Source organism: Oncorhynchus keta, chromosome 6 (assembly GCF_023373465.1).
Source record: "Oncorhynchus keta strain PuntledgeMale-10-30-2019 chromosome 6, Oket_V2, whole genome shotgun sequence".
NCBI classification, from domain to species: Eukaryota; Metazoa; Chordata; class Actinopteri; order Salmoniformes; family Salmonidae; genus Oncorhynchus; species Oncorhynchus keta.
This window is the reverse complement of record NC_068426.1, coordinates 16781053-16808384: the sequence shown is the minus strand read 5'-3', so window position 1 is coordinate 16808384 and position 27332 is coordinate 16781053. Positions and strand designations below refer to the sequence as shown.

At 42.5% G+C, this 27332-nt stretch overlaps 1 protein-coding gene across 6 annotated transcripts in view; it reads right to left on the bottom strand.

Annotated features, from left to right (window-relative positions):
• LOC118385074 (kelch-like protein 13) overlaps positions 1 to 27332 on the bottom strand; it is a 72345-nt gene that overhangs the window by 22204 nt on the left and 22809 nt on the right. For 4 of the 6 annotated variants that reach the window (XM_035771914.2, XM_035771911.2, XM_035771912.2 and 1 more), the window contains one exon: positions 7559 to 7700. In XM_035771914.2, the coding sequence (XP_035627807.1) occupies positions 7559 to 7672 (114 nt within the window). In that variant the 5' untranslated portion in view covers positions 7673 to 7700. Of the gene's footprint in view, positions 1 to 7558; positions 7701 to 14262; positions 14335 to 27332 lie in introns of all 6 variants that reach the window. The other 2 variants (XM_035771908.2, XM_035771909.2) reach the window with 1 other exon arrangement.

Sequence of the window (27332 nt, the reverse complement as noted above, 5' to 3'; positions counted from 1 at the left end):
TAGTGTGGGTGTGATTGTTAGAATTATATAAAGGTGACGCGTTCCCTGCATTGTGAAAAAACTCAACAGATTTTTTCTAAGGCTGACCCCATTTAGTCGACAGGTCCATTGTTTGGTCGACAGAGATTTCTACCATGCCCAAACCCAGACACTCGCATGCGTGTGCCATCATGTGCAAATAGATTTTGTCCCCCTACACCAAACGCGATCACAAGACGCAGGTTGAAATGGAAAAACTCCAAACCAATTATATTAATTTGGGGACAGGTCAAAAAGGATTAAACATGTATGGCAATTTAGCGAGCTAGCTTGCAGTTGCTAGCTAATTTGTCCTATTAGCTAGCTTGCAGTTGCTAGCTAATTTGTCCTATTAGCTAGCTTGCAGTTGCTAGCTAATTTGTCCTATTAGCTAGCTTGCTGTTGCTAGCTAATTTGTTGTGGGATATAAACGTTGAGTTGTTATTTTACCTGAAATGCACAAGGTCCTCTACTCTGACAATTAAGCCACACATAAAACGGTCAACCAAATCATTTCTAGTCATCTCTCCTCCTTCCAGGCTTTTTCTTCTTTGGACTTTATATGGCAATTGGCATCTAACTTTCATAATAAGGTGTATTACCACAACCGACCAACTTTTAATCACCCACGTGGGTATAACCAATGAGGAGATGGCATGTGGGTATATGCAGGAATTGCACCATGTTCAGCATCACAAATAAAACTGACTTCATTTTAGGGCTTGGCAATGCAGACGCACTTTGGCGTTCGCAAGCATTTTGCAACTCATGCGATGGAGCGGTGTGGTCAGCATGTAGTCAAGCAGTCGCAAGACACCTGTCGCACCTGATTCGCGCCTGTCTCAGAGGACTAAATCCATTGCGGAGGCCACGGGGATGGCACAGTCCATCACTTTAAGACATGTGATACTGAAATGGTACATGGCTATATTATGTAAAAATAATAATAATGGTGCAACACTAATAAATCCAAAATTATTTGATAAAAAATGCGCTTTATGGATGTGGATATGGTCACTATATGCGGTTCTGAAACAATCTTCAGTGCGCCGTATAATTAATGTGCCTTTCCCTATGTTGCTATGTGCATACTAGCAAAATTAACCATCATATTGGGATTGAGAACAATGCTGCGGAGGCAGTCCTTACCTTAAAACCTATTCGGACGGGATTAGTTTTACTGGGTGTGGTCGGGTAATGTAATTATGTGCACAAGCACAAAACACCACATCTGTCATTTTAGTCCCGTCCGAATCTGCCATTTTAGTCCCGTCCGAATCTGCCATGTCAGTAATTTGTACTGTTTTTGTGGCGAACTCAAAGGTCCTCTGATAATACTAGACCTATGCGAATCGACATCCCTGTGTTTTGAAATGTCTGAGTTTGACAGGTGTTTCTAACAGTTTGAGCAAGAAAACTATAACGGATTCGATAAATTGAATGAAGTGCTGCGCATCATCAAAATATTTGAAGGGCCTATATGTATCAACTTTCACACTGAATGTTTTTGTTCATACGTTTTGTGAGTATGAATTGAATATTGTCAAACTATTTATGTTAATAGATCGCAAAGCAGCATACAACTGACCTAAATGTTGGGAAATAATAAGTTCACTTTCGCATCCACAGACTTAAAACGCATCTCAAGAGCAAGTGCACTATTTAGCTCACATCTGAAGGCTGTGGGGCATTTAGGACGTCTAATGCGGATCGCTAAAATATCCTAATGATTATGATCACACTTCCTCAATTCAAATATTATTTCGACACTATACCAAAGACGGTTTGGTATGGTTTAGAAATTTGGGAACCAAGCTCGAGTTATCAGTGTAGCCCTTTTATCGTCTGGACTTGTCTTCACACCTAGAAAATAAAACTCCAGGTGTCCGTTATAACTGTTAATTAATTAGAAAAAATGAAATAATTACAGGGAGCAGTTTGGAAAAAACGAATCCCATCCGAACCGTCCTCTGGAATAATGGAAATTCTGGTGTAATAATTACAACACCAACGTTGTCTAGTAATACTAGCCCCGTGCGAATAGGGCTTAGCCCAATTGTCTAAGAAAATTGAGGAGCGGGGAAACCCCTATTTAAATTGGTATATAATCAATAGCCTAACTGTTAAATGTGCCTTGCTTTATTCATCATGCATATATATCTAATGAAATAAGACAAAAGCTGCTTCTGTTGCCATTTTGAGTGTTTGTTTTCTAGCCTACTGATTCCGTGTACACCGAGTCTCATGCAATGGCAAAATGTCGGATAAAGCAATTTCACACATTTGGCATTTATTATGCTGTAATTTCCGTTACAACAGACTAGTACTACTTATAATTTATTTTGTGTTGTTTACACTGTTCCAAACAGGCAGAAAAATAATATCGTAATCTAACAGCACGTGATTATCACAGATATGCACGCAGCCCTCGCTCCTATTCCCTCCTTTTTTTATGATCTCCTTCTTATTGTTATTATTATTACGATCATCACTATAATAATAATAATAAGTAATGTCATTATCATTATTTACAATGTTCCAAAAGGTCAGAAAAATGCAACTGTTTGGCACACATGATACTTACGCTCCATTTTCTTGATCTCCTAAATCAAATGTCTTCCACACATCTGACTTCCCCTTTCCCTCCTGAGAAACCACTAAACATTCGCCCGTTTCGAGTTTCTTTTTCACGCCCTCAGCATTCATTTTGCTGTCGACATTACTGTGTTTGGAGTTTGTTATAAGCAATTTATTGATGTGACTATGATCGGCTATAGGTCTGGCCCGATTGGTCAGATGCGATGAAATGCGTATATGTTTCACATAAAGAGAGCAAGGGTTGAGGGAACAGGGAATGTTTTTCCTAAACAAATTAGGGATTTCGGTAACATAGCTTTAGAGTCAGAAGCAAAAAAAAGAAACTAAATGGCTGAAATGATGTAGCAGCTTCAGCACGGACAGCGCAATAAACACTTGCTGTGTGTGCTGTGGTGCCTTTTTGCTGCAGTAGAGAGGAGAGAGAGACAACGTGCGCCAGTCACCGAGGCACTAGTTTTTTAAAAGTGTGACCGCCGGGCTCATTCTTGAGTCATGTGTGTGTCTTAATTATTTAATCAAACAGTGTGCTTAAAACATCAGACAAACTCAGTACATTGTTTCCCGAGTGGCGCAGCAGTCTAAGTAAGGCAATGTATCTCAGTGCTAGAAGCGTCACTACAGACCCTGCTTCATCCTTGTATCACAACCGGCCATGATCGGGAGTCCCATGGGGCAGCACACAATTGGCCCAGCTTCGTCCGGGTTAAAATAATAATTTGTTCTTAACTGACTAGCCTAGTTAAATAAAGGTTCAATAGAAAAATATGTAGTTCGTTTTATTCAAACACACTCTGTCTATATATGGAAAAACAAGTTAAAACATTTAGACCATTTTCTAAATGTTCTGTGCATGTGCTATGCAAAAACCTGGCAGTGAAATTCACACTTCTACTCAATCCAACATATTGAATTTAACTTCACACTGCTTAGTATATAATATAATACTTCATAGAAAGGCCTTTGCAAATATGAGCAAATCAGCCAATCTGTGATTTGTCTAGAGGACTGGGAGGAAGGAATATAGATGCATAATGATCTGCTTGTTATTGTGTCAGTAAGGGGAAAACACTGCATAATGATCTGCTTGTCATTGTGTCAGTAAGGGGAAAACACTGCATAATGATCTGCTTGTCATTGTGTCAGTAAGGGGAAAACACTGCATAATGATCTGCTTGTCATTGTGTCAGTAAGGGGAAAACACTGCATAATTATCTGCTTGTCATTGTGTCAGTAAGGGGAAAACACTGCACAATGATCTGCTTGTTATTGTGTCAGTAAGGGGAAAACACTGCATAATGATCTGCTTGTTATTGTGTCAGTAAGGGGAAAACACTGCATAATGATCTGCTTGTTATTGTGTCAGTAAGGGGAAAACACTGCATAATGACCTGCTTGTTATTGTGTCAGTAAGGGGAAAACACTGCATAATGACCTGCTTGTTATTGTGTCAGTAAGGGGAAAACACTGCATAATGATCTGCTTGTCATTGTGTCAGTAAGGGGAAAACACTGCATAATGACCTGCTTGTTATTGTGTCAGTAAGGGGAAAACACTGCATAATGATCTGCTTGTCATTGTGTCAGTAAGGGGAAAACACTGCATAATGATCTGCTTGTTATTGTGTCAGTAAGGGGAAAACACTGCATAATGATCTGCTTGTTATTGTGTCAGTAAGGGGAAAACACTGCATAATGATCTGCTTGTTATTGTGTCAGTAAGGGGAAAACACTGCATAATGATCTGCTTGTTGTTGTGTCAGTAAGGGGAAAACACTGCATAATGATCTGCCTGTCATTGTGTCAGTAAGGGGAAAACACTGCATAATGATCTGCTAGTTGTTGTGTCAGTAAGGGAAAACACTAATAATGATCTGCTTGTTGTTGTGTCAGTAAGGGAAAACACTGCATAATGATCTGCTTGTTATTGTGTCAGTAAGGGAAAACACTGCATAATGATCTGCTTGTTATTGTGTCAGTAAGGGGAAAACACTCCATAATGATCTGCTTGTCATTGTGTCAGTAAGGGGAAAACACTGCATAATGATCTGCTTGTTATTGTGTCAGTAAGGGGAAAACACTGCATAATGATCTGCTTGTTATTGTGTCAGTAAGGGGAAAACACTGCATAATGATCTGCTTGTCATTGTGTCAGTAAGGGGAAAACACTGCATAATGATCTGCTTGTTATTGTGTCAGTAAGGGGAAAACACTACATAATGATCTGCTTGTTGTTGTGTCAGTAAGGGGAAAACACTGCATAATGATCTGCCTGTCATTGTGTCAGTAAGGGGAAAACACTGCATAATGATCTGCTTGTTGTTGTGTCAGTAAGGGGAAAACACTGCATAATGATCTGCTTTTTATTGTGTCAGTAAGGGGAAAACACTGCATAATGATCTGCTTGTTATTGTGTCAGTAAGGGGAAAACACTGCATAATGATCTGCTTGTCATTGTGTCAGTAAGTGGAAAACACTGCATAATGATCTGCTTGTTGTTGTGTCAGTAAGGGGAAAACACTACATAATGATCTGCTTGTTGTTGTGTCAGTAAGGGGAAAACACTGCATAATGATCTGCTTGTTGTTGTGTCAGTAAGGGAAAACACTACATAATGATCTGCTTGTCATTGTGTCAGTAAGGGGAAAACACTGCATAATGATCTGCTTGTTATTGTGTCAGTAAGGGGAAAACACTACATAATGATCTGCTTGTTGTTGTGTCAGTAAGGGGAAAACACTGCATAATGATCTGCCTGTCATTGTGTCAGTAAGGGGAAAACACTGCATAATGATCTGCTTGTTGTTGTGTCAGTAAGGGGAAAACACTGCATAATGATCTGCTTTTTATTGTGTCAGTAAGGGGAAAACACTGCATAATGATCTGCTTGTCATTGTGTCAGTAAGTGGAAAACACTGCATAATGATCTGCTTGTTGTTGTGTCAGTAAGGGGAAAACACTACATAATGATCTGCTTGTTGTTGTGTCAGTAAGGGGAAAACACTGCATAATGATCTGCTTGTTGTTGTGTCAGTAAGGGGAAAACACTACATAATGATCTGCTTGTTGTTGTGTCAGTAAGGGGAAAACACTGCATAATGATCTGCTTGTTATTGTGTCAGTAAGGGGAAAACACTACATAATGATCTGCTTGTTGTTGTGTCAGTAAGGGGAAAACACTCCATAATGATCTGCTTGTTATTGTGTCAATAAGGGGAAAACACTGCATAATGATCTGCTTGTTGTTGTGTCAGTAAGGGGAAAACACTCCATAATGATCTGCTTGTCATTGTGTCAGTAAGGGGAAAACACTGCATAATGATCTGCTTGTTATTGTGTCAGTAAGGGGAAAACACTACATAATGATCTGCTTGTTGTTGTGTCAGTAAGGGGAAACACTGCATAATGATCTGCTTGTTATTGTGTCAGTAAGGGGAAACACTGCATAATGATCTGCTTGTTATTGTGTCAGTAAGGGGAAAACACTGCATAATGATCTGCTTGTTGTTGTGTCAGTAAGGGGAAAACACTGCATAATGATCTGCTTGTTATTGTGTCAGTAAGGGGAAAACACTGCCAGAAACCTTCTACTCTTCAGTTAACAGACACACACACACACTCTCTCCTCCCTTACTCTCTGTCTTCCTCTCATGAACACACACACTACTTTCTCGCTCCTAAACACATACACTGCCCCAACTTTTAAAACATTAGGCACCAAACAGAATTTAAGGAGCACAAGAAAGACATTGATTTGTGGTATAGTTTAAGCTTACACTAGGCCCATATGAATCCTACCTTTGACGCACATCTCATGAGTAGCAGACCCTTTTCCTTTCTTCCTGTGCCAATCAAATTGTTACCAGGTTGTTAGCTAGGTAGGTTTCATTACTGAACAACATAGTTTGTTATCAAACCAATAATTAGCGTCCCGGGATTAATTTAAAACGGCCCGCAAAATGGTTTGTGAAATCCTTTAAAATGGTTATAACAGGCGATGAAATTATACAATGTATCATCATTGCTTGCTCTGCGTGCTGCTCCAATGTAACAAACAAATGTACAACTAACAACAGACCCATCAGGGTCTGCATCCCCGTCTCCATCATGGCTAAATGATATATTTTTGAACTGACTGAGGAATAGATGCTCATGAAGAGCAGAAGGAGAGAAGCGGGTGAATGAGGGCTGGTAGTTATGGTTATAGCTGGTAGGGGGTTATGCTGGCTGATTACAGCTGCTACACGTGATGTGAGCATGAAAGTGAAGTGGATATGACTGGACCTGTGCATACCAGAGATTAGTGGCTGTCCCTTCAATTCAACTGAATTCATTAACATTTTATAACAGGAGTCAGCAGGTTCTTTAGATCGCAAGGGCTGAAAATGTAGTAGAATCATATGAAATGGTACTACTTCCTTCTAAAATGTTGATATCATGACATTTTGGTACTGTGATATTACAGTGGTACAGGTATACCATGCAATACTACCGTAAAGGAAAAATGATTTGTGATTTAGAGTTGCATAAAAATATCATACACTAAGAGATTAGATTGTTGGAGATAGATGAGCATGTTTGGTGCTGCACAGGAACTACTTTTTGTTACCGGCAATGGGTTTTAGAAAACTATTTTCTACAGAAAACCTAATTGAAACAATCCCAGGGCCATTTGTGTAATTTCTTGTTGTGTTGTAGATATTTTTAGATTTGGGTAAAGGCCAGATCAGACCCATGGCCTTTGTCTGGAAGATTCTCAGACACCATACAGACATACTGACTATCTAGCTTTTCAATCCATCACTGGACCTCTGAAGGCACATGAAAATCACCCTGGCATATTTCATTAGGGCTTTTATGAGGTTCATCAATCTGAACATCCTCCGAAGCAACACCATCTCTCAGTCTCTCTCTTGTACCTCTTCCTCCCATCCATTACTGCTCACCTGAAGGACCACTGAGCTGTGTGTGTTGCTTGTGAAGAAGCGAGTGTTTCCTGTTTTGGAAGCCTGTAGGTGGGCAGAGATGCCCATGTCACCACACCCCAGCGACACTTTCATGTGAGGGTCGTCGTCCTCCACGAGGGATCTTCAGGGGAGGCAGAGAGGGAGGGGAAGAGAGAGGGAAAGAGATGTTTAAGCTCACAATCATGCAGTACAAGCACACATTTATAATAAAAATCAACTTATTGAGTGTGTTTTGCAAGCACAGTGCATTCGGGAAAGTATTCAGACCCATGTACTTTTCCCACATTTTGTTACGTTACAGCCTTATTCTAAAATGGATTAAATATTATTTTGTTCTCATCTACACACAATACCCTATCAGGACAAAGCAACAACAGGTTCCTTATTTACATAAGTATTCAGACCCTTTGCTATGAGACTTGAAATTGAGCTCAGGTGCATCCTGTTTCCATTGATCATCCTTGAGATGTTTCTACAACTTGATTGGAGTCCACCTGTGTTAAATTTGGAAATTTAAGGCACACAACCGACTATATATAAGGTCCTACAGTTGACAGTGCATTCCAGAGCAAAAACCAGGCCATGAGGTCGAAGGAATTGTCCACAGAGCTCAGAGACAAGATTGTGTTGAGGCACAGATCTGGGGAAGAGTAGCAAAACATTTCTGCAGCATTTAAGGTCCCCAAGAACACAGTGGCCTCCATCATTCTTAAATGGAAGAAGTTTGGAACTACGAAGAGTCTTCCTAGAGCTGGCTGCCTGGCCAAACTGAGCACTAGGGGTAGAAAGGCCTTGGTCAGGGAGGTGACCAAGAACCCGATGGTCACTCTGACAGAGCTCCAGATTTCCTCTGTGGAGATGGGGAAAACTTCCTAAAGGACAACCATCTCTGCCGCACTCCACCAACAGTAAAAGGCACATGGCAAACTCCAAGCGGGCCGTCAAAAGGCACCTAAAGACTCTCAGACCATGAATAACAAGATTCTCTGGTCTGATGAAACCAAGATTAAACTCTTTGGCCTGAATGCCAAGCGTCACGTCTGGAGGAAAACGAGCACCATCCCTACGGTGAAGCATGGTGGTGGCAGCATCATGCTGTGGGTATGTTTTTCAGCGGCAGGGACTGGGAGACAAGTCAGGATCGAGGGAAAGATGTAGTGCATAGTGCTCAGGGCCTCAGACTGGGGTGAAGGTTCACCTTCCAACAGCACAACGACCCTAAGCGCATAGCCAAGACAACACAGGAGTGGCTTCGGGACAAGTCTCTGAATGTCCTTGAGTGGCCCAGCCAGAGCCCGGACTTGAACCCAATCTAACATCTCTGGAGAGACCTGAAAATAGCTGTGCAGTGACGCTCCCCATCCAACCTGACAACCTAATCGCTACCAAAGGTGCTTCAACAAAGTACTGAGTAAAGGGTCTGAATGCTTCTGTAAATGTTTTTAATACTTTTTGCTTTGTCATTATGGGAAATTGTGTGTAGACTGATGAGGAAAATGACAATTTTATCATTTTTATAATAAGGCTATTAATAAAATGTGGAAAAGGTCAAGGGGTCTGAATACTTTCTGAATGGACTGTACAGCACAGAGGCTAAGGAAGGGGGTTTGAGGAAAAGGATAATGAATACACAGAATTAACAAGTGAAGAGGTCCTATTTCCCCTATATGCATATAGCAGTGGTGAAGCACGTCTGTTAAATCGTGGCCACCACTGCAATTTTTTTTACATTTTTAAAAAACTTTTATCATTTGGGGTGGGGGGAGAAATAATTTTTGGGATGTTAAAACATTGTCAGTGTAAACTTAAAAGACTAAAACCAGATATAAAGTATGTATAAAAGATAACGGAGATATATATTTAAAAATAAGATTATATTTTAGAACTAACAACCAACAAAATAAAACACCAGTTGGTTGTAATTAACGATCAGGTAGAACAGAAAAACAGAAGGCTCCAGAGCTCGTAGGGTCAGAGTTGAATACCCCTGCACTATCCTATCATCATCCTCACACTTCTGTTGATCAGAAACTGCAATTACCATCCCATAGTTTCTGATGTCAGACGGTCTGGCCATGCTCTCATTGAGATTGTGAGAGAATGACACGACTTGCTTTGGTTGGTGCCCCTGAGCCAATCATAATGGTGTGCTCAACTCCTCCGCCACATTCCGCTCCATCAATAGGAGCGCTCCACTTCGAACCCGATGAAGCAATACTAGTGCTCTATACAACACAACATCTTTTAAACTACAGAAACTTTAATTAGGCCTATAATTACTGGGGACTGACCAGTGTTTCCACTGATTAGTAGGGTACAGCACCTAAACCATGAGGGTCATTAACTTGAGGACATGCAGGAGGAGAGGGAGCTCACTTTGGGAAGTCGTTCTCCCAGACAAGGAAAAGTAGCACCATGCACTCTTATGAGATGCATCATGGCCAACATGTCTCCACACTCCTAAGCACAATGGAGCATGCAACTGCCGTGGGAATTCCTTAAACAGAACAGATTTAATGCTGCTTTAATGCTGTAACAATTCAGTCAGACACATTCAGGCTCACTTGGGAAGAAAGCCCAGACAGTAACTTTTATTAGAAATGGGGCAGTTGTTTGTGTGGACGGAAGACGTTCTTTCCCCTTCTTCTCATCAAATCATTTTGCATTAAAAAATGATTCAATGGTTTCTACTTCAAAGATAGGCAGTGCTGAAATAATCAGACCAAGAGAGGCTGGGAAGAATAATCAGACAGAGAGGGGCTGTGAAGAATAATCAGACAGAGATGGGCTGTGAAGAATAATCAGACAGAGAGGGGCTGGGAAGAATAATCAGACAGAGAGGGGCTGTGAAGAATAATCAGACAGAGGGGGGCTGTGAAGAATAATCAGACAGAGAGGGGCTGGGAAGAATAATCAGACAGAGAGGGGCTGGGAAGAATAATCAGACAGAGAGGGGCTGTGAAGAATAATCAGACAGAGATGGGCTGTGAAGAATAATCAGACAGAGAGGGGCTGGGAAGAATAATCAGACAGAGAGGGGCTGTGAAGAATAATCAGACAGAGGGGGGCTGTGAAGAATAATCAGACAGAGAGGGGCTGTGAAGAATAATCAGACAGAGAGGGGCTGGGAAGAATAATCAGACAGAGGGGGCTGTGAAGAATAATCAGACAGAGGGGGCTGTGAAGAATAATCAGACAGAGGGGGCTGTGAAGAATAATCAGACAGAGGGGGCTGGGAAGAATAATCAGACAGAGGGGGCTGTGAAGAATAATCAGACAGAGAGGGGCTGTGAAGAATAATCAGACAGAGAGGGGCTGTGAAGAACAATCAGACAGAGAGGGGCTGTGAAGAATAATCAGACAGAGGGGGGCTGTGAAGAATAATCAGACAGAGGGGGGCTGTGAAGAATAATCAGACAGAGAGGGGCTGGGAAGAATAATCAGACAGAGAGGGGCTGGGAAGAATAATCAGACAGAGAGGGGCTGGGAAGAATAATCAGACAGAGAGGGGCTGTGAAGAATAATCAGACAGAGGGGGCTGTGAAGAATAATCAGACAGAGAGGGGCTGGGAAGAATAATCAGACAGAGAGGGGCTGGGAAGAATAATCAGACAGAGAGGGGCTGGGAAGAATAATCAGACAGAGAGGGGCTGGGAAGAACAATCAGACAGAGAGGGGCTGTGAAGAACAATCAGACAGAGGGGGGCTGGGAAGAATAATCAGACAGAGGGGGGCTGTGAAGAATAATCAGACAGAGGGGGGCTGTGAAGAATAATCAGACAGAGGGGGGCTGTGAAGAACAATCAGACAGAGGGGGCTGGGAAGAACAATCAGACAGAGAGGGGCTGTGAAGAACAATCAGACAGAGAGGGGCTGTGAAGAATAATCAGACAGAGAGGGGCTGTGAAGAACAATCAGACAGAGAGGGGCTGTGAAGAACAATCAGACAGAGAGGGGCTGTGAAGAACAATCAGACAGAGGGGGGCTGTGAAGAACAATCAGACAGAGAGGGGCTGTAAAGAATAATCAGACAGAGGGGCTGTGAAGAATAATCAGACAGAGAGGGGCTGTGAAGAACAATCAGACAGAGAGGGGCTGGGAAGAATAATCAGACAGAGGGGGGCTGTGAAGAATAATCAGACAGAGAGGGGCTGTGAAGAATAATCAGACAGAGAGGGGCTGTAAAGAATAATCAGACAGAAGGGGGCTGTGAAGAATAATCAGACAGAGAGGGGCTGTGAAGAATAATCAGACAGAGAGGGGCTGTGAAGAATAATCAGACAGAGAGGGGCTGTGAAGAATAATCAGACAGAGGGGGGCTGTGAAGAATAATCAGACAGAGGGGGGCTGTGAAGAATAATCAGACAGAGGGGCTATGAAGAATAATCAGACAGAGGGGCTGTGAAGAACAATCAGACAGAGGGGCTGTGAAGAACAATCAGACAGAGAGGGGCTGTGAAGAATAATCAGACAGAGGGGCTATGAAGAATAATCAGACAGAGGGGCTGTGAAGAACAATCAGACAGAGGGGCTGTGAAGAACAATCAGACAGAGAGGGGCTGTGAAGAACAATCAGACAGAGAGGGGCTGTAAAGAACAATCAGACAGAAGGGGGCTGTAAAGAATAATCAGACAGAGGGGGGCTGTGAAGAATAATCAGACAGAGGGGCTGGGAAGAATAATCAGACAGAGAGGGGCTGTGAAGAATAATCAGACAGAGAGGGGCTGTGAAGAATAATCAGACAGAGGGGGGCTGTGAAGAACAATCAGACAGAGAGGGGCTGTGAAGAACAATCAGACAGAGAGGGGCTGTGAAGAATAATCAGACAGAGGGGCTGGGAAGAATAATCAGACAGAGAGGGGCTGTGAAGAATAATCAGACAGAGAGGGGCTGTGAAGAATAATCAGACCAAGAGAGGCTGGGAAGAATAATCAGACAGAGGGGGGCTGTGAAGAATAATCAGACAGAGAGGGGCTGTGAAGAATAATCAGACCAAGAGAGGCTGGGAAGAATAATCAGACAGAGGGGGGCTGTGAAGAATAATCAGACAGAGAGGCTGGGAAGAATAATCACAAATCTCATTCTCCTCACACGGCATGTAAAAACCATGGTAATGCAAAAATATATAAAACTAACAAAGAAAAATCGAATTCACACGAAGGGAGATCTATTTATAGATCTAGGGCTACCACCATAACTAAGGACAACCAGTCCATATTTATTTACAACACATTCTTTACAAGTTATTTTAAACACATGATATGATGATCATCCAGGAGTCTCTAATGAATGTAACTGGATGAGACAATCAGGGGGTCAGTTAATACTATCAGGTATGTTTCTACAGGGAGGTGAGGGTGGATGGACTAGTGGGCTCTAGTGTTTCTACAGGGAGGTGAGGGTGGATGGACTAGTGGGCTCTAGTGTTTCTACAGGGAGGTGAGGGTGGATGGACTAGTGGGCTCTAGTGTTTCTACAGGGAGGTGAGGGTGGATGGACTAGTGGGCTCTAGTGTTTCTACAGGGAGGTGAGGGTGGATGGACTAGTGGGCTCTAGTGTTTCTACAGGGAGGTGAGGGTGGATGGACTAGTGGGCTCTAGTGTTTCTACAGGGAGGTGAGGGTGGATGGACTAGTGGGCTCTAGTGTTTCTACAGGGAGGTGAGGGTGGATGGACTAGTGGGCTCTAGTGTTTCTACAGGGAGGTGAGGGTGGATGGACTAGTGGGCTCTAGTGTTTCAAACAGGGAGGTGAGGCTGGATGGCCTAGTGGGCTCTAGTGTTTCTACAGGGAGGTGAGGGTGGATGGCCTAGTGGGCTCTAGTGTTTCTACAGGGAGGTGAGGGTGGATGGACTAGTGGGCTCTAGTGTTTCTACAGGGAGGTGAGGGTGGATGGCCTAGTGGGCTCTAGTGTTTCTACAGGGAGGTGAGGGTGGATGGCCTAGTGGGCTCTAGTGTTTCTACAGGGAGGTGAGGGTGGATGGCCTAGTGGGCTCTAGTGTTTCTACAGGGAGGTGAGGGTGGATGGACTAGTGGGCTCTAGTGTTTCTACAGGGAGGTGAGGGTGGATGGCCTAGTGGGCTCTAGTGTTTCTACAGGGAGGTGAGGGTGGATGGCCTAGTGGGCTCTAGTGTTTCTACAGGGAGGTGAGGGTGGATGGCCTAGTGGGCTCTAGTGTTTCTACAGGGAGGTGAGGGTGGATGGACTAGTGGGCTCTAGTGTTTCTACAGGGAGGTGAGGGTGGATGGACTAGTGGGTTCTAGTGTTTCTACAGGGAGGTGAGGGTGGATGGCCTAGTGGGCTCTAGTGTTTCTACAGGGAGGTGAGGGTGGATGGCCTAGTGGGCTCTAGTGTTTCTACAGGGAGGTGAGGGTGGATGGCCTAGTGGGCTCTAGTGTTTCTACAGGGAGGTGCGGGTGGATGGACTAGTGGGCTCTAGTGTTTCTACAGGGAGGTGAGGGTGGATGGACTAGTGGGTTCTAGTGTTTCTACAGGGAGGTGAGGGTGGATGGCCTAGTGGGCTCTAGTGTTTCTACAGGGAGGTGAGGGTGGATGGCCTAGTGGGCTCTAGCCTGCAGGAATTCAGGGTGAAAACCACCACCACTAGATGCTGAGGATTCATGGCTTGAGGAGTGACAACAAACACACTGACACACAGCACAGGCAGGGTACTGGTACATTTACCCTGTCAGGTGGTAAGTCGGAGAAGCAGCAAGGAGAGAGTGGGTTGTCCATACCACAAAGGAGTGCTGGTGGCTGCCGGAACGAAAAACAAAGAAAACAACATCTAGAGCAGGATGATGTTATTTGGCCTCCCAAGTTTTCTGAGCAAAAATAATAATAATGTTCGTTCTTAGACATAAAACACTGTAAGTGATTTTAATTGAGTAAATCTGTTCAAGTATTCTTAGGCATAACTAGAGGGGCATATGTGATTATATCCCAATTTAATCAAGGTTTGAAACTATTCTGTTTTGTCAAATACTATATACTATATAATACTACTTACTATATAACAGTTTGGGATTATTGTGGTCAATTTGCTTTGTACAAATTATGTATAACTATGTTCCGGCCCCCATATCATCCGCTCAAGGAAGAATCGGCCCATGACTGAAAGTAATTGGGGACCCCTGACTTACAGCATCCCAGTCATAAAAACTCTGTTTCTTGCTGTCGGTGGGAGGAACAAATACAAATGGCATCTGACGTTTCATCCACGAGCAGCAGATTTATAGTGAAAAACACACACACGCACAAAATAAAAATTTACAGTCTAAGCCAATTTTTGTGAACAAGTTTTGCCTCGGGACCAAAATTGTCTAGAAAAATAAATCAGCAAAATATATCTGGATCTTTTTTTAATGCTATATTGACAGTAAATGTAACAATTCTATGAGAAGGGAACAACATTCACCTCTTTCATTGTCAATAACACAATTTTGCCCATATTATTGATGAATAATGTTAATAAACTCAATGGTTTGAGACCACAAATCTCTAGATTGAAAATACTGTGATTAAAGAAAAATTGTTGAGAGATTAAATTATTTATTAATTTGTTCATTAAAATAATTGACACACTTTCTACCTGGTTTAAGTTCATACTTTTCCACACACACACACACACACACACACACACACACACACACACACACACACACACACACACACACACACACACACACACACACACACACACACACACACACACACACACACACACACATATATATATATATATATATATATATAAAAATAATCTATAAATACACACTGAACAGAAATATAAAACACGGCCTCCCGGGTGGCGCAGTGCCAGCAGAGATTGGGTTTGAGTCCAGGCTCTGTCGCAGCTGACCGCGACCGGGAGGCCCATGGGGCGGCGCACAATTGGCCTAGCGTCGTCCGGGTTAGGGAGGGTTTGGCTGGCAGGGATATCCTTGTCTCATCGTACACTAGCGACTCCTGTGGCGGGACGGGCACAGTGCACGCTGACCAGGTCGCCAGGTGTACGGTGTTTCCTCCGACACAGTGGTACGGCTGGCTTCCGGGTTGGATGCGTGCTGTGTTAAGAAGCAGTGCGGCTTGGTTGGGTTGTGTTTCGGAGGACGCATGGCTCTCGACCTTCGCCTCTCCCGAGTCCGTACGGGAGTTGTAGCGATGAGACAAGATAGTAACTACCGTAATTGCTGGACTATTAAGCGCACCTGAATATAAACCGCACCCACTGAATTATTATTTTTTTTAAAAGTATTTTGTTATTTTGTTTATTTTTTAAATAAGCCGCACATGTCTATAAGCCGCAGGTGCCTACCGGTACATTGAAACAAATTAACTTTACAGTCTTTAAACGAAACACGGCTTGTAACAGAAATAAATAGGCTTTAACGAAACACGGCTTGTAACAAAAATGAAAACAGTAGCCTACCAAGAAAGTCATTGGTCACCATCTTCCTCCTCCTGTGCACTGAAACCACTGAAGCCATCTCCTTCGGTGTCGGAGTTGAATAGCCTCAGAATTGCTTCATCCGATGTTGGATCGTTTTCATTGTCGCTCTCGTCACTTTCATCCGGAGGCAAATACCCCGCTGAGCTCATGCTGCCCCTTCAACACGCAGCAGTCCAGCCTTTCGAAACCCGTTGATGATAGTGGATTTTTTGACAATGCTCCACGCTGTCAGGACCCACTGGCAGACTTGACCATAAGATGCTCTTGGCCTGCGGCCCGTTTTAGTGAAGGATTTCTCCCCACTTGTCATCCAAGCCTCCCACTGAACAAGGAGCGCCACCTTAAATGCACGATTTACACTGATGTCGAGTGGCTGCAAATACTTTGGGCCATCTGCTTTTCTTCCCTCTGAAAGCTTTTGTTGTCTTTCTGCACTGAGTCAGTTCCTCACGCTGCTGTTTCCAACGTCTTATCATCGACTCATTAAGGCCAAGCTCCCATGCAGCAGCTCTATTTCCTTTTCCAACAGCCAGATTTATCGCCTTCAACTTGAAAGCTGCATCATATGCATTTCTCAGTGTCTTTGCCATGATGAGGGTGAGAAAATTACTACCGTAATCAGAATGATGGGAAGTTTGAGCGTGCTCGATTTACGTCACATTAGCCGCGTCATTGTATAAACCGCGAGGTTCAAAGTGTGGGAATAAAGTAGCGGCTTATAGTCCGGAAATTACGGTACTAACAATTGGATACCATGAACTTGGGGAGAAAAAGAGGGTAAAAATAAATAAATATATAAAACGCAACATGTTGGTCCTATGTTTCATGAGCTGAAATAGATCCAAGAAATGTTCCATACACAAACAAATTTATTAGTGAACAAATTTGTTTGAGTGAGCATTTCTCATTTGCCATCCACCTGACAGGTGTGGCATATCAAGAAGCTGATGATCATTACACAGGTATATCTCGCCTAAACAGGTGTGCGTTTATTTTGCCTCCACATTACACAGGTGCACCTTGTGCTGGGGACAATAAGAGGCCACTATAAAAATGTGCAGTTGTGTCACACAACACAATGCCAAAGATGTCGTTTTGAGGGAGCGTGCAATTGGCTGAGAATTTAATGTTAATTTCTCTACGATAAGCTGCCTCCAATGACATTTTATAGAATTTGGCAGTATGTCCAACCAGCCTCAGAACTACAGACCACGTGTAACCATGCCATAGGACCTCCACATCAGGATTCTTCACCTGCACGATCGTCTGAGACCAGCAACCTGGACAGCTGATGAAATTGTGGGTTTGCACAACCAAAGAATTTCTGCAAACTGTCAGAAACCGTCTCAGGGAAGCTCATCTGCGTGCTCGTCGTCCTCACCAGGGCTTGACCTAACCGCAGTTCGGCGTCGTAACCGACTTCAGTGGGCCAATGCTCACCTGAAGTCAGTTACTAGCACGATGGAGAAGTGCGCTCTTCACAAATTAATCCCGATTTCAACTGTGCTGGGCAGATGGCAGACATCGTGTATGGTGTCATGTGGGCAAGCGGTTTGCTGATGTCAATGTTGTGAACAGTGCCCCATGGTAGCGGTGGGGTTATGGTATGGACAGGCATAAGCTACTGACAATTAACACAATTGCTTTTTAATCTATGGCAATTTGAATGCACAGAGATACCTTGACGAGGTCCTGGGGCCCATTGTTGTGCCCTTCATCCGCCGCCATTACCTCATGTTTCAGCATGATAATGCACAGCCCCATGTTAGAGGATCTGTACACAATTACTCGAAGCTGAAAATGCCCCAGTTCCTCCTGCCCTGCATACTTACCAGACATGTCACCCATTGGACATGTTTGGGATCCTCTGGAACAATGTGTACGACAGCGTGTTCCAGTTCCCGCCAATATCTAGCAACTTCACACAGCCATTGAAGAGGGGTGGAACAATGCTCCACAGGCCACGATCAACAGCATGATCAACTTTATGCGAAGGAGATGTTGTCTCGCTGCATGAGGCAAATGGTGGTCACACCAGATACGGACTGGTTTTCTGATACACACCCCTACCTTTATTTATAAAGATATCTATGACCAACATATCCATATCTGTATTCCCAGTCATGTGAAATCCATAGATTAGGCCCCAATGAATTTGAAATTGTTGTATGTTGTGTTTATATTTTTGTTCAGCATATATCTATCTATCTATCTAGAGTAGAGGTCGACCGATTAATTGGAATGGCCGATTAAATAGGGCCAATTTCAAGTTTTCATAATCGGTATTTTTGGGTGCCGATTTTGCCTTTTTAAATTTTTTTTACACCTTTATTTAATCTTTATTTAACTAGGCAAGTCAGTTAAGAACACATTGTTATTTACAATGAATGGCCTAGGAACAAGGCAGAACGACAGATTTGTACCTTGTCAGCTCAGAGGATCCAATCTTGCAACCTTACAGTTAACAAGTCCACCGCTCTAACCACCTGCCTCACGAGGAGCCTGCCTGTTACGCGAATGCAGTAAGCCAAGGTAAGTTGCTAGCTAGCATTAAACTTGTCTTATAAAAAACAATCAATCAACCAACCACTGTCGTTGCTCCAATGTGTACTTAACCATAAACATCAATGCCTTTCATAAAAATCAATACACAAGTATATATTTTTAAACCTGCATATTTAGCTAAAAGATATCCAGGTTAGCAGGCAATATTAACCTGGTGAAATTGTGTCACTTCTCTTGCGTTCATTGCACGCAGAGTCAGGTTATATGCAACAGTTTGGGCCGCCTGGCTCTTTACCAACTAATTTGCCAGAATTTTACGTAATTATGACATAACATTGAAGATTGTGCAATGTAACAGGAATATTTAGACTCATGGATGCCACCCGTTAGATAAAATACAGAACGGAATAAACGTTTTGTTTTTGAGGTGATAGGTCAAATCCGGAAACTAAGGCTCATATTTCTGTGTGTTTATTATAGTGAAGTCTATGATTTGATATTTAATAGAGCAGTCTGACTGAGGGGTGGTAGGCAGCAGCAGGCTCGTAATAGTCAAAGGTATGTGGTTTAGAGAGAAATAGTTGACGCGCTGTAATTCCTGTAATAACTTGCGGCTGAACTTGAAAGGGGTTCCTTCGTTATTTTACCGTTCATGTCTTCCATAGAGAATGTCTTGATCTACTTAAAATAAGGTGTTTGTTTTGTTCAGGCTTAAACCGCCTCGGCGTTTTGATACCCGTGTAAATCTCACTAGGATAATGTAATGTTTGTCAAAATATTTTCATAAATTCACTCTACAAAAAAAGATCTTCGCTTATATTTAGCCAATATTGATCAGTTACCTTGTCCTATGGATATCTACACAGTTATAACATTGGCAAGGTGGTGTAAGCCTACACGAAACATAGACCTTATTTTAAGTTCATCTAAAACTATCCTATGGAATAAATGAAGGAACCGCTTTTCAGATTTCGCTAGAAGGTGTCATGGGAATTATGACTCGCACTTTGGTTGTCAATTCTTACCATGTCCATTATTAAAATAGGATTACCTGCACATAGAAATTACAGTTTTTGTTTTCAACATTCATCACAGGTAACTTAAACTCTATTTTTATTCAAACAGTTGAGAGTATTTGTCTCCTAAGCAGACTCTTCAGTGTCATTGTCACTTCAGAGCTGTGTGTGTGTTTTACAGATGGCAGAGAAAAGCAGAGCACCAGTGTGGGACTATTACATGGAATTGGCACGAGGGAAAGCAAGGTGTCTTATTTGTGATAAAGAGGTAAGCATGGGGTCAGCAACGGCTAAATCAAAAATACCACCAACCTGTTGAATCACCTTAAGAACACCCATCCACAAGCCCATATGTATTATATTAAGTTAAAATAAATGTTCATTCAGTATTGTTGCAATTGTCATTATTACAAAAGTGTGTGTGTGTGTATATATATATCAATATATACACACACACTTACTAAAAATATTAATCGGCATCTGCTTTTTTTTTTTTTTTGGGGGGTTGACCTCTCATCAAGAGATCTAACTATCTATATATCTATCTATCCATATTGAGATCTATCTATCCATCTATTAAAATCTATCCATCTATCCGATTAATCGGCATCTATCCATCTTGCTTTTTTGAGATCTATCTATCCATCTATCCATATTGAGATCTATCTATCCATCTATCCATATTGAGATCTATCTATCCACCTTGAGATCTGACCTATCTCATCAAGAGATCTATCTATCTATCTATTGAGATATCTATCCACCTTGATCTATCTATATCCATCATGAGATCTATCCATCCATTGAGATCTATCTATCCATCTATCCATATTGAGATCTATCTATCCACCTTGAGATCTATCTATCCATCTTGAGATCTATCTATCCATCTATCTATATTGAGATCTATCTATTCATCTAGAGATTTATCTAGCCATCTTGAGATCTATCTATCCATCTATATTGAGATCTATCTATCCATCTAGATATTTAAATAAATATCCCAAAATCGATCTAGAGATCCATCTATCTATCCAGAGATCTATCTAGATATGCAGAGATCTATTCAATTCAAGGGGCTTTATTGGCATGGGAAACACTCACCACTCCAACCCATTCAAAACCTGGGTCTGCTTTATGGAATGGGGACTGAACCATTTATCAGAAATACATCAGGGAATAATTAATTAAAATTGGCCAAATTGGATGGGGGTTAGGTGTGCAATGCATCTTAATTGCTTTTGTAAATTGGAAGATGACTATAATGAAAACATGCATCTTAAGAGCAGCAGACTGTCTCTATTTCCTCTCATTCACACATCTGTTTGAGGGATTCATTTATAAGAGTGGGGAAGTATTGGATTAAAACTAAAGATAGAGGAACAGAGTGTTGTTAAACCATCTATCTCCACCCTACAATGAGGAAATAAAACCCATTGACAGCTGCTCATTCATCAAACGGACACTGTTTAGTAGGCCATTTCTCCACTTCCTGTTTGTGTGACAATCATTGGAATTAAGAATAACAAAATAAACATAATGCCTTTACTGACAAAATAATTAAAGAATTAAAAGAAACATACTGCACAAGAACACATCACAAACACCAACAAAAGACAATACCCCAGAGAACTGGTTCAGTAAAATTAAATGACTAGATGCTATGCAGCATACTGATCCAACAAAGCCACTCATTCGCAGCAAGTCATGTTTTACAATGTTATAGTTTGGCCCAGGTTTCCCCTCCAACACCAACACAGGATGATACCATATTTGCTACCTGGCCAACAGTACCTCAACGGAGGTGAAAAGACCCCTTGCAGCACATCGGGGAAATCCTAATTCACCTCATGAACTCCTCTACTGTGTCTTTTTATAAAACCAGGACATTGTTTCAGACAGGTAAAAGAAAAGAACAGCAAAATCCATAAAATAATTAATAATGATATACTACAGTATGTTCCAATAGGCTACTGGTTTGAGGGGCAGCTGTGATGTGATTTCATTCTGTGCTAGACTTCTACTCCCTGTGAATGAGATACACTGAGGGACTGACCTTAGCACATCCCCATCTTTGACTACCCAACATCACTTTTAACTTTGTTGGACACGACGCTGGCCTCTGGATTAATTAAATGGTTGCTGTGCCCGTTAGTGTTTATACCCATTTGCAAATTAAGCACCAAGCACTTGAATAAAGTGAAAAAACAACAGATTAATTTACAGAAAATGTTAGGTGTATAATAATACTAGCTTTGATGTCAGAATTTTCAACGAGACAAAAAAAGTAGCCATGATGTAATATAAGCAGCGGGCATTTTTATTAAAGACAGGGTGCATTTGAACTGCAAACAGATGGCACTCAACTGTTAAGTCGACACAGCAGCTAAACAAACCTTTGATTGATAATGCTCACTCAACCCTCTGGTATCCTCTCCTGCTACATTAATATGAGTGCAGGTGATCTGCAGTTTGTGAGCATCCACTGATGGGATAGTTTGAGAGATTATGCCAAGAAAACTGACATTTCTGATATGAAGGAGAATAGAGTTCAATTCACACAATATGAGTCACCACATCCTGCACCAAATGTGCTTTACTGAGAAACGCTTAAGATCTCCAGCATTTATTTATCCAGCAGTATTGTCGGCAGATTTTCTATTTCATAATTTAAAAAGTCAGGAAGAAAGATATGCTAATGCTACTGGGAGCTGTCGTAATGCCATCCTATCTGAGCTGTCTGGAACAGAAATAAACCTTGGGGTGAATGCAGCTTATGAAGAGGAGCCACACCAAACACACAGCAGCATCTATTCTCCACTGACTGTCTCAGACAGCAATCCATGTGTTCGAGAAAATGCACTTCTTATTCGTAAAAAGGCAAAGGCCAATTCGATTAGAGACTTATTCTCAACACTAATAAAATACCAATACTCTCAAGTCTCCTCCACCTGAACACATACACCTGCATAAGCCGATATCAATTCCATTTAGCCTACATAGATTAAAGGCCCCATGCAGTCTTAGTAATTGTATTTTTAAATCATCACTGTATGTCTAGGTGAGGGCCCTGGCGGAGTAGTGCCAGGAAAATAACCTCTCCCTCAACGGCAACAAAACAAAGGAGCTGATCGTGGACTTTAGAAAACAGCAGAGGGAGGCAAGCCCCTTTCCACATCGACAGGACCGCAGTGGAGAAGGCGAAAAGCTTTAAGTTCCTCGGCGACACATCACGGACAATCTGAAATGGCCAACTCACACAGACAGTGTGGTGAAGACGCAACAGTGCCTCTTCAACCTTAGGAGGCTGAAGAAATGTGGCTTGGCACCTAAAACCCTAAACTTTTACAGATGCACAATTGAGAGCATTCTGTCGGTCTGTATCACTGCCTGGTATGGCAACAGCACTGCCCGCAACCACAGGGCTCTCCAGAGGGTGGTGCACTTTGCCCAACGCATCACTGGGGGCACACTGCTTGCCTGCCCTCCAGGACACCTACAGCACCTGATGTCACAGGAAGGCCAACAATATCATCAAGGAAATCAACCACCTGAGCCATGGCCTGTTCACCCCGCTATCATCCAGAAGACGAGGTCAGTACAGGTGCATCAAAGCTGGGGCCGAGAGACTGAAAAACAGCTTCTATCTCAAGGACATCTGTTAAATAGCCATCACCAGCCGGCTTCCACCCGGTTACTGAACCCTGCACCTTAGAGGCTGCCGCCCTATATACATAGAATCACTGGTCACTTTAATAATGTTTACATAATGCTTTACTCATGTCATATGTATATACTGTATTTTAGTCAATGCCAAGCCGACATTGCTCATCCTAATATTTATTTATTTATTCATTCAATTGTTTTACTTTTGGATTTGTGTGTATTGTTAGATACTACTGCACTGTTGGCACTAGAAACACAAGCATTTCGCTACACCCGCAACAACATCTGCTAAATATGTGCATGTGACCAATAAAATTTTATTTGAAATAACTGTTTATTTAAAAAACATGTCAGAGGTATTTTCATTATCATTTATTTTCCTGAGCTTCTTTGGTGTTAGGAAACAAATGTGAAGATACAGTATTTTACACAGCCCTGATTGGCAGATATGCTGGACTAGAGCCCACCCCCTTAACCAGATGAACAGTCATTGGTCTATTACAAATCAGATCACATTGTGACGTCATGATGTGGACCAAAAGTTTCATCCCACCTGAGCAGGCTAAAGATCCAGGCATTGTTTTGAAACAGCTCTAAGACAAACAGGGCAGTATCATAGTGTTATTTCGACCTCATAGTGTGGAAATATCACCAAAAAACATTGAAAATCAAATTTTTAACCGCACTGCCCCTTGAAGAAATTCTTACTTGTCAAATGTCTATTTCTGTAGCAAAGGTTCATTGTGGCCATTTTGTGAAAGCAGAGGTATGATTCATCAGAAAACACTGTCTGGGAGGGAGAGCACTCTGAATTGTCGACAAGCATTATTACTAGCCTATTGTGTCAATAAATCCTGAGTATTGCATCATCAAATCACATTTATATTGGGTTTTTGAGGGTGCGCTCTTCTCAACCGTACTGAATTGATACGCAGGGGGCACAAAACATGTAGGCTTAATGAGTGTTGGAGTCTTTTTGAAAACATTGGACAATCAAACTAGGAGAAATGTGGTGCTGTTGTGTTTAGCTGTCTATCACAGTGGACTGGGGACGTCGTATGGCATTGCTGTACCTGCCAGGCCAGGCCACACACAACATAATAAGCCCATTCACTAAAGAACAATAATGTAAGATTAGAGGAAGATGCTTATGTTGAAACCAGGCTAAAACAGTTAAAACCCCCCCCGAAAAAGAGATTTCCTGGCCGGCTCGTTCTCTTGAAAGTAATGAGACTAATGAATGTGTGGTTAGACTAGTTACAGTTCATCTAGTCTACAACCCCCCCTGCTATGGTATGGGCCACTAGGTTGGAGACTCCACTTTTCTGGTTGCCAAGCCAGGATGATTATCACACAAGTCAAATTGGACTGTAGTGTCCAGCCTCATCGTAACAAGATAAAACAGCAGTGTCAAATTGGACTGTAGTGTCCAGCCTCATCGTAACAAGATAAAACAGCAGTGTCAAATTGGACTGTAGTGTCCAGCCTCATCGTAACAAGATAAAACAGCAGTGTCAAATTGGACTGTAGTGTCCAGCCTCATCGTAACAAGATAAAACAGCAGTGTCAAATTGGACTGTAGTGTCCAGCCTCATCGTAACAAGATAAAACAGCAGTGTCAAATTGGACTGTAGTGTCCAGCCTCATCGTAACAAGGTAAAACAGCAGTGTCAAATTGGACTGTAGTGTCCAGCCTCATCGTAACAAGATAAAACAGCAGTGTCAAATTGGACTGTAGTGTCCAGCCTCATCGTAACAAGGTAAAACAGCGGTGTCAAATTGGACTGTAGTGTCCAGCCTCATCGTAACAAGGTAAAACAGCAGTGTCAAATTGGCCTGTAGTGTCCAGCCTCATCGTAACAAGGTAAAACAGTGGTGTCAAATTGGACTGTAGTGTCCAGCCTCATCGTAACAAGGTAAAACAGCAGTGTCAAATTGGACTGTAGTGTCCAGCCTCATCGTAACAAGGTAAAACAGTGGTGTCAAATTGGAATTGGACTGTAGTGTCCAGCCTCATCGTAACAAGGTAAAACAGCAGTGTCAAATTGGACTGTAGTGTCCAGCCTCATAAAACAGTAACAAGGTAAAACAGTGGTGTCAAATTGGACTGTAGTGTCCAGCCTCATCGTAACAAGATAAAACAGCAGTGTCAAATTGGACTGTAGTGTCCAGCCTCATCGTAACAAGGTAAAACAGTGGTGTCAAATTGGACTGTAGTGTCCAGCCTCATCGTAACAAGGTAAAACAGTGGTGTCAAATTGGACTGTAGTGTCCAGCCTCATCGTAACAAGGTAAAACAGTGGTGTCAAATTGGACTGTAGTGTCCAGCCTCATCGTAACAAGGTAAAACAGTGGTGTCAAATTGGACTGTAGTGTCCAGCCTCATCGTAACAAGGTAAAACAGTGGTGTCAAATTGGACTGTAGTGTCCAGCCTCATCGTAACAAGGTAAAACAGCAGTGTCAAATTGGACTGTAGTGTCCAGCCTCATCGTAACAAGGTAAAACAGCAGTGTCAAATTGGACTGTAGTGTCCAGCCTCATCGTAACAAGGTAAAACAGCAGTGTCAAATTGGACTGTAGTGTCCAGCCTCATCGTAACAAGGTAAAACAGTGGTGTCAAATTGGACTGTAGTGTCCAGCCTCATCGTAACAAGGTAAAACAGTGGTGTCAAATTGGACTGTAGTGTCCAGCCTCATCGTAACAAGGTAAAACAGCAGTGTCAAATTGGACTGTAGTGTCCAGCCTCATCGTAACAAGGTAAAACAGTGGTGTCAAATTGGACTGTAGTGTCCAGCCTCATCGTAACAAGGTAAAACAGTGGTGTCAAATTGGACTGTAGTGTCCAGCCTCATCGTAACAAGGTAAAACAGTGGTGTCAAGGGAACTGGGAACAGTGGACAGAGAACCAAAAATAGAGATACGGAGCAGCCATGATGGGTTAGGGCCAGCCTGCTACATTCCTCAGGGAGTAGAGATCAATGTTTGCATGAGCTGATTCGGCCGCCAAATGCAAAGTCTTACTGCACAATATGCTTTGCAGACAGTTTATCACGTTTCTTTTTTTTACTTAAGTGAATTGTTTTCCCTCGGATGCCAGGAAAATCAGGACATGAGGGTGTTGGTTCTCCTTATGCCGCCATAGAAAAATAATCCACTTCCATTTCATATCTTGTTGGTCACCGTAGGCCTAATGTTTCATTAATATGATGTCATTTGAAGATCAGATCGTACAGCCTAAACTAATTTGTCCCATGGCCTGGTCTTTCACTGGTTAACATAGGGTCAAACAATCTTATGGACATTGGTTGAGGAAGACAGACGGGAAAATGTTTATGAATGTTAAAATAGCACAAACCGCTGAATATAATTTTATCAGTGTCCTTGGCGCAAGGATGAAATTAACTGTAAAGGCCTTTGCATAGTGGCAAGGATAAACACCTGAAATTCCCAGTGAACTTCCATGGGTCTTCTGGGCAGTGCACCTTTGCCATTCCTTCTAAGCGTGAAATCTGCACCACGGGCAGAGGCTATATTTAGACACGAGTGGAATCACTGAAGGCAAACACACAGACCCCTCTCTATAATAATCTCCAGCTAGCACACATTAACACACACACCAGCTCTTCTTCTGTGGACTACCGGAACACGCCCCCATCCACATCAGCTGGGCTGCAGTGGAGCGGGTCGAGAGCTTCAAGTTCCTTGGGGTCCAAATCACTAAGGACTTAAAATGGTCTACACACCGTCGTGGAAAAGGCACGAACAGCGCCTCTACCCCCCCAGGAGGTTGAAAAAATGTTTGGCTGCACTATCTACAGCTGCACCATTGAGTGCATCTTTACCTGCTGCATCACTGCTTGGTACGGCAACAGCACCACCCTCGATTGCATGGCACTACAGAGGGTGGTGAGGACAGCCCAGTAGATCACTGTGGCAGAGCTTTCTGCCATCCAGGGCCTTTATAATCAGTGTGTGAAACGAAGCCCCGGAAAATTGTTAAAGACTCCAACCACCCAAGCCATAGACTGTTCTCTCTGCTTCATCAAAGCAAGTGGCACCAGTGCATAAAGTCTGAAACGAGACATCCTGAACAGCTTCTATCCCAAAGCCATA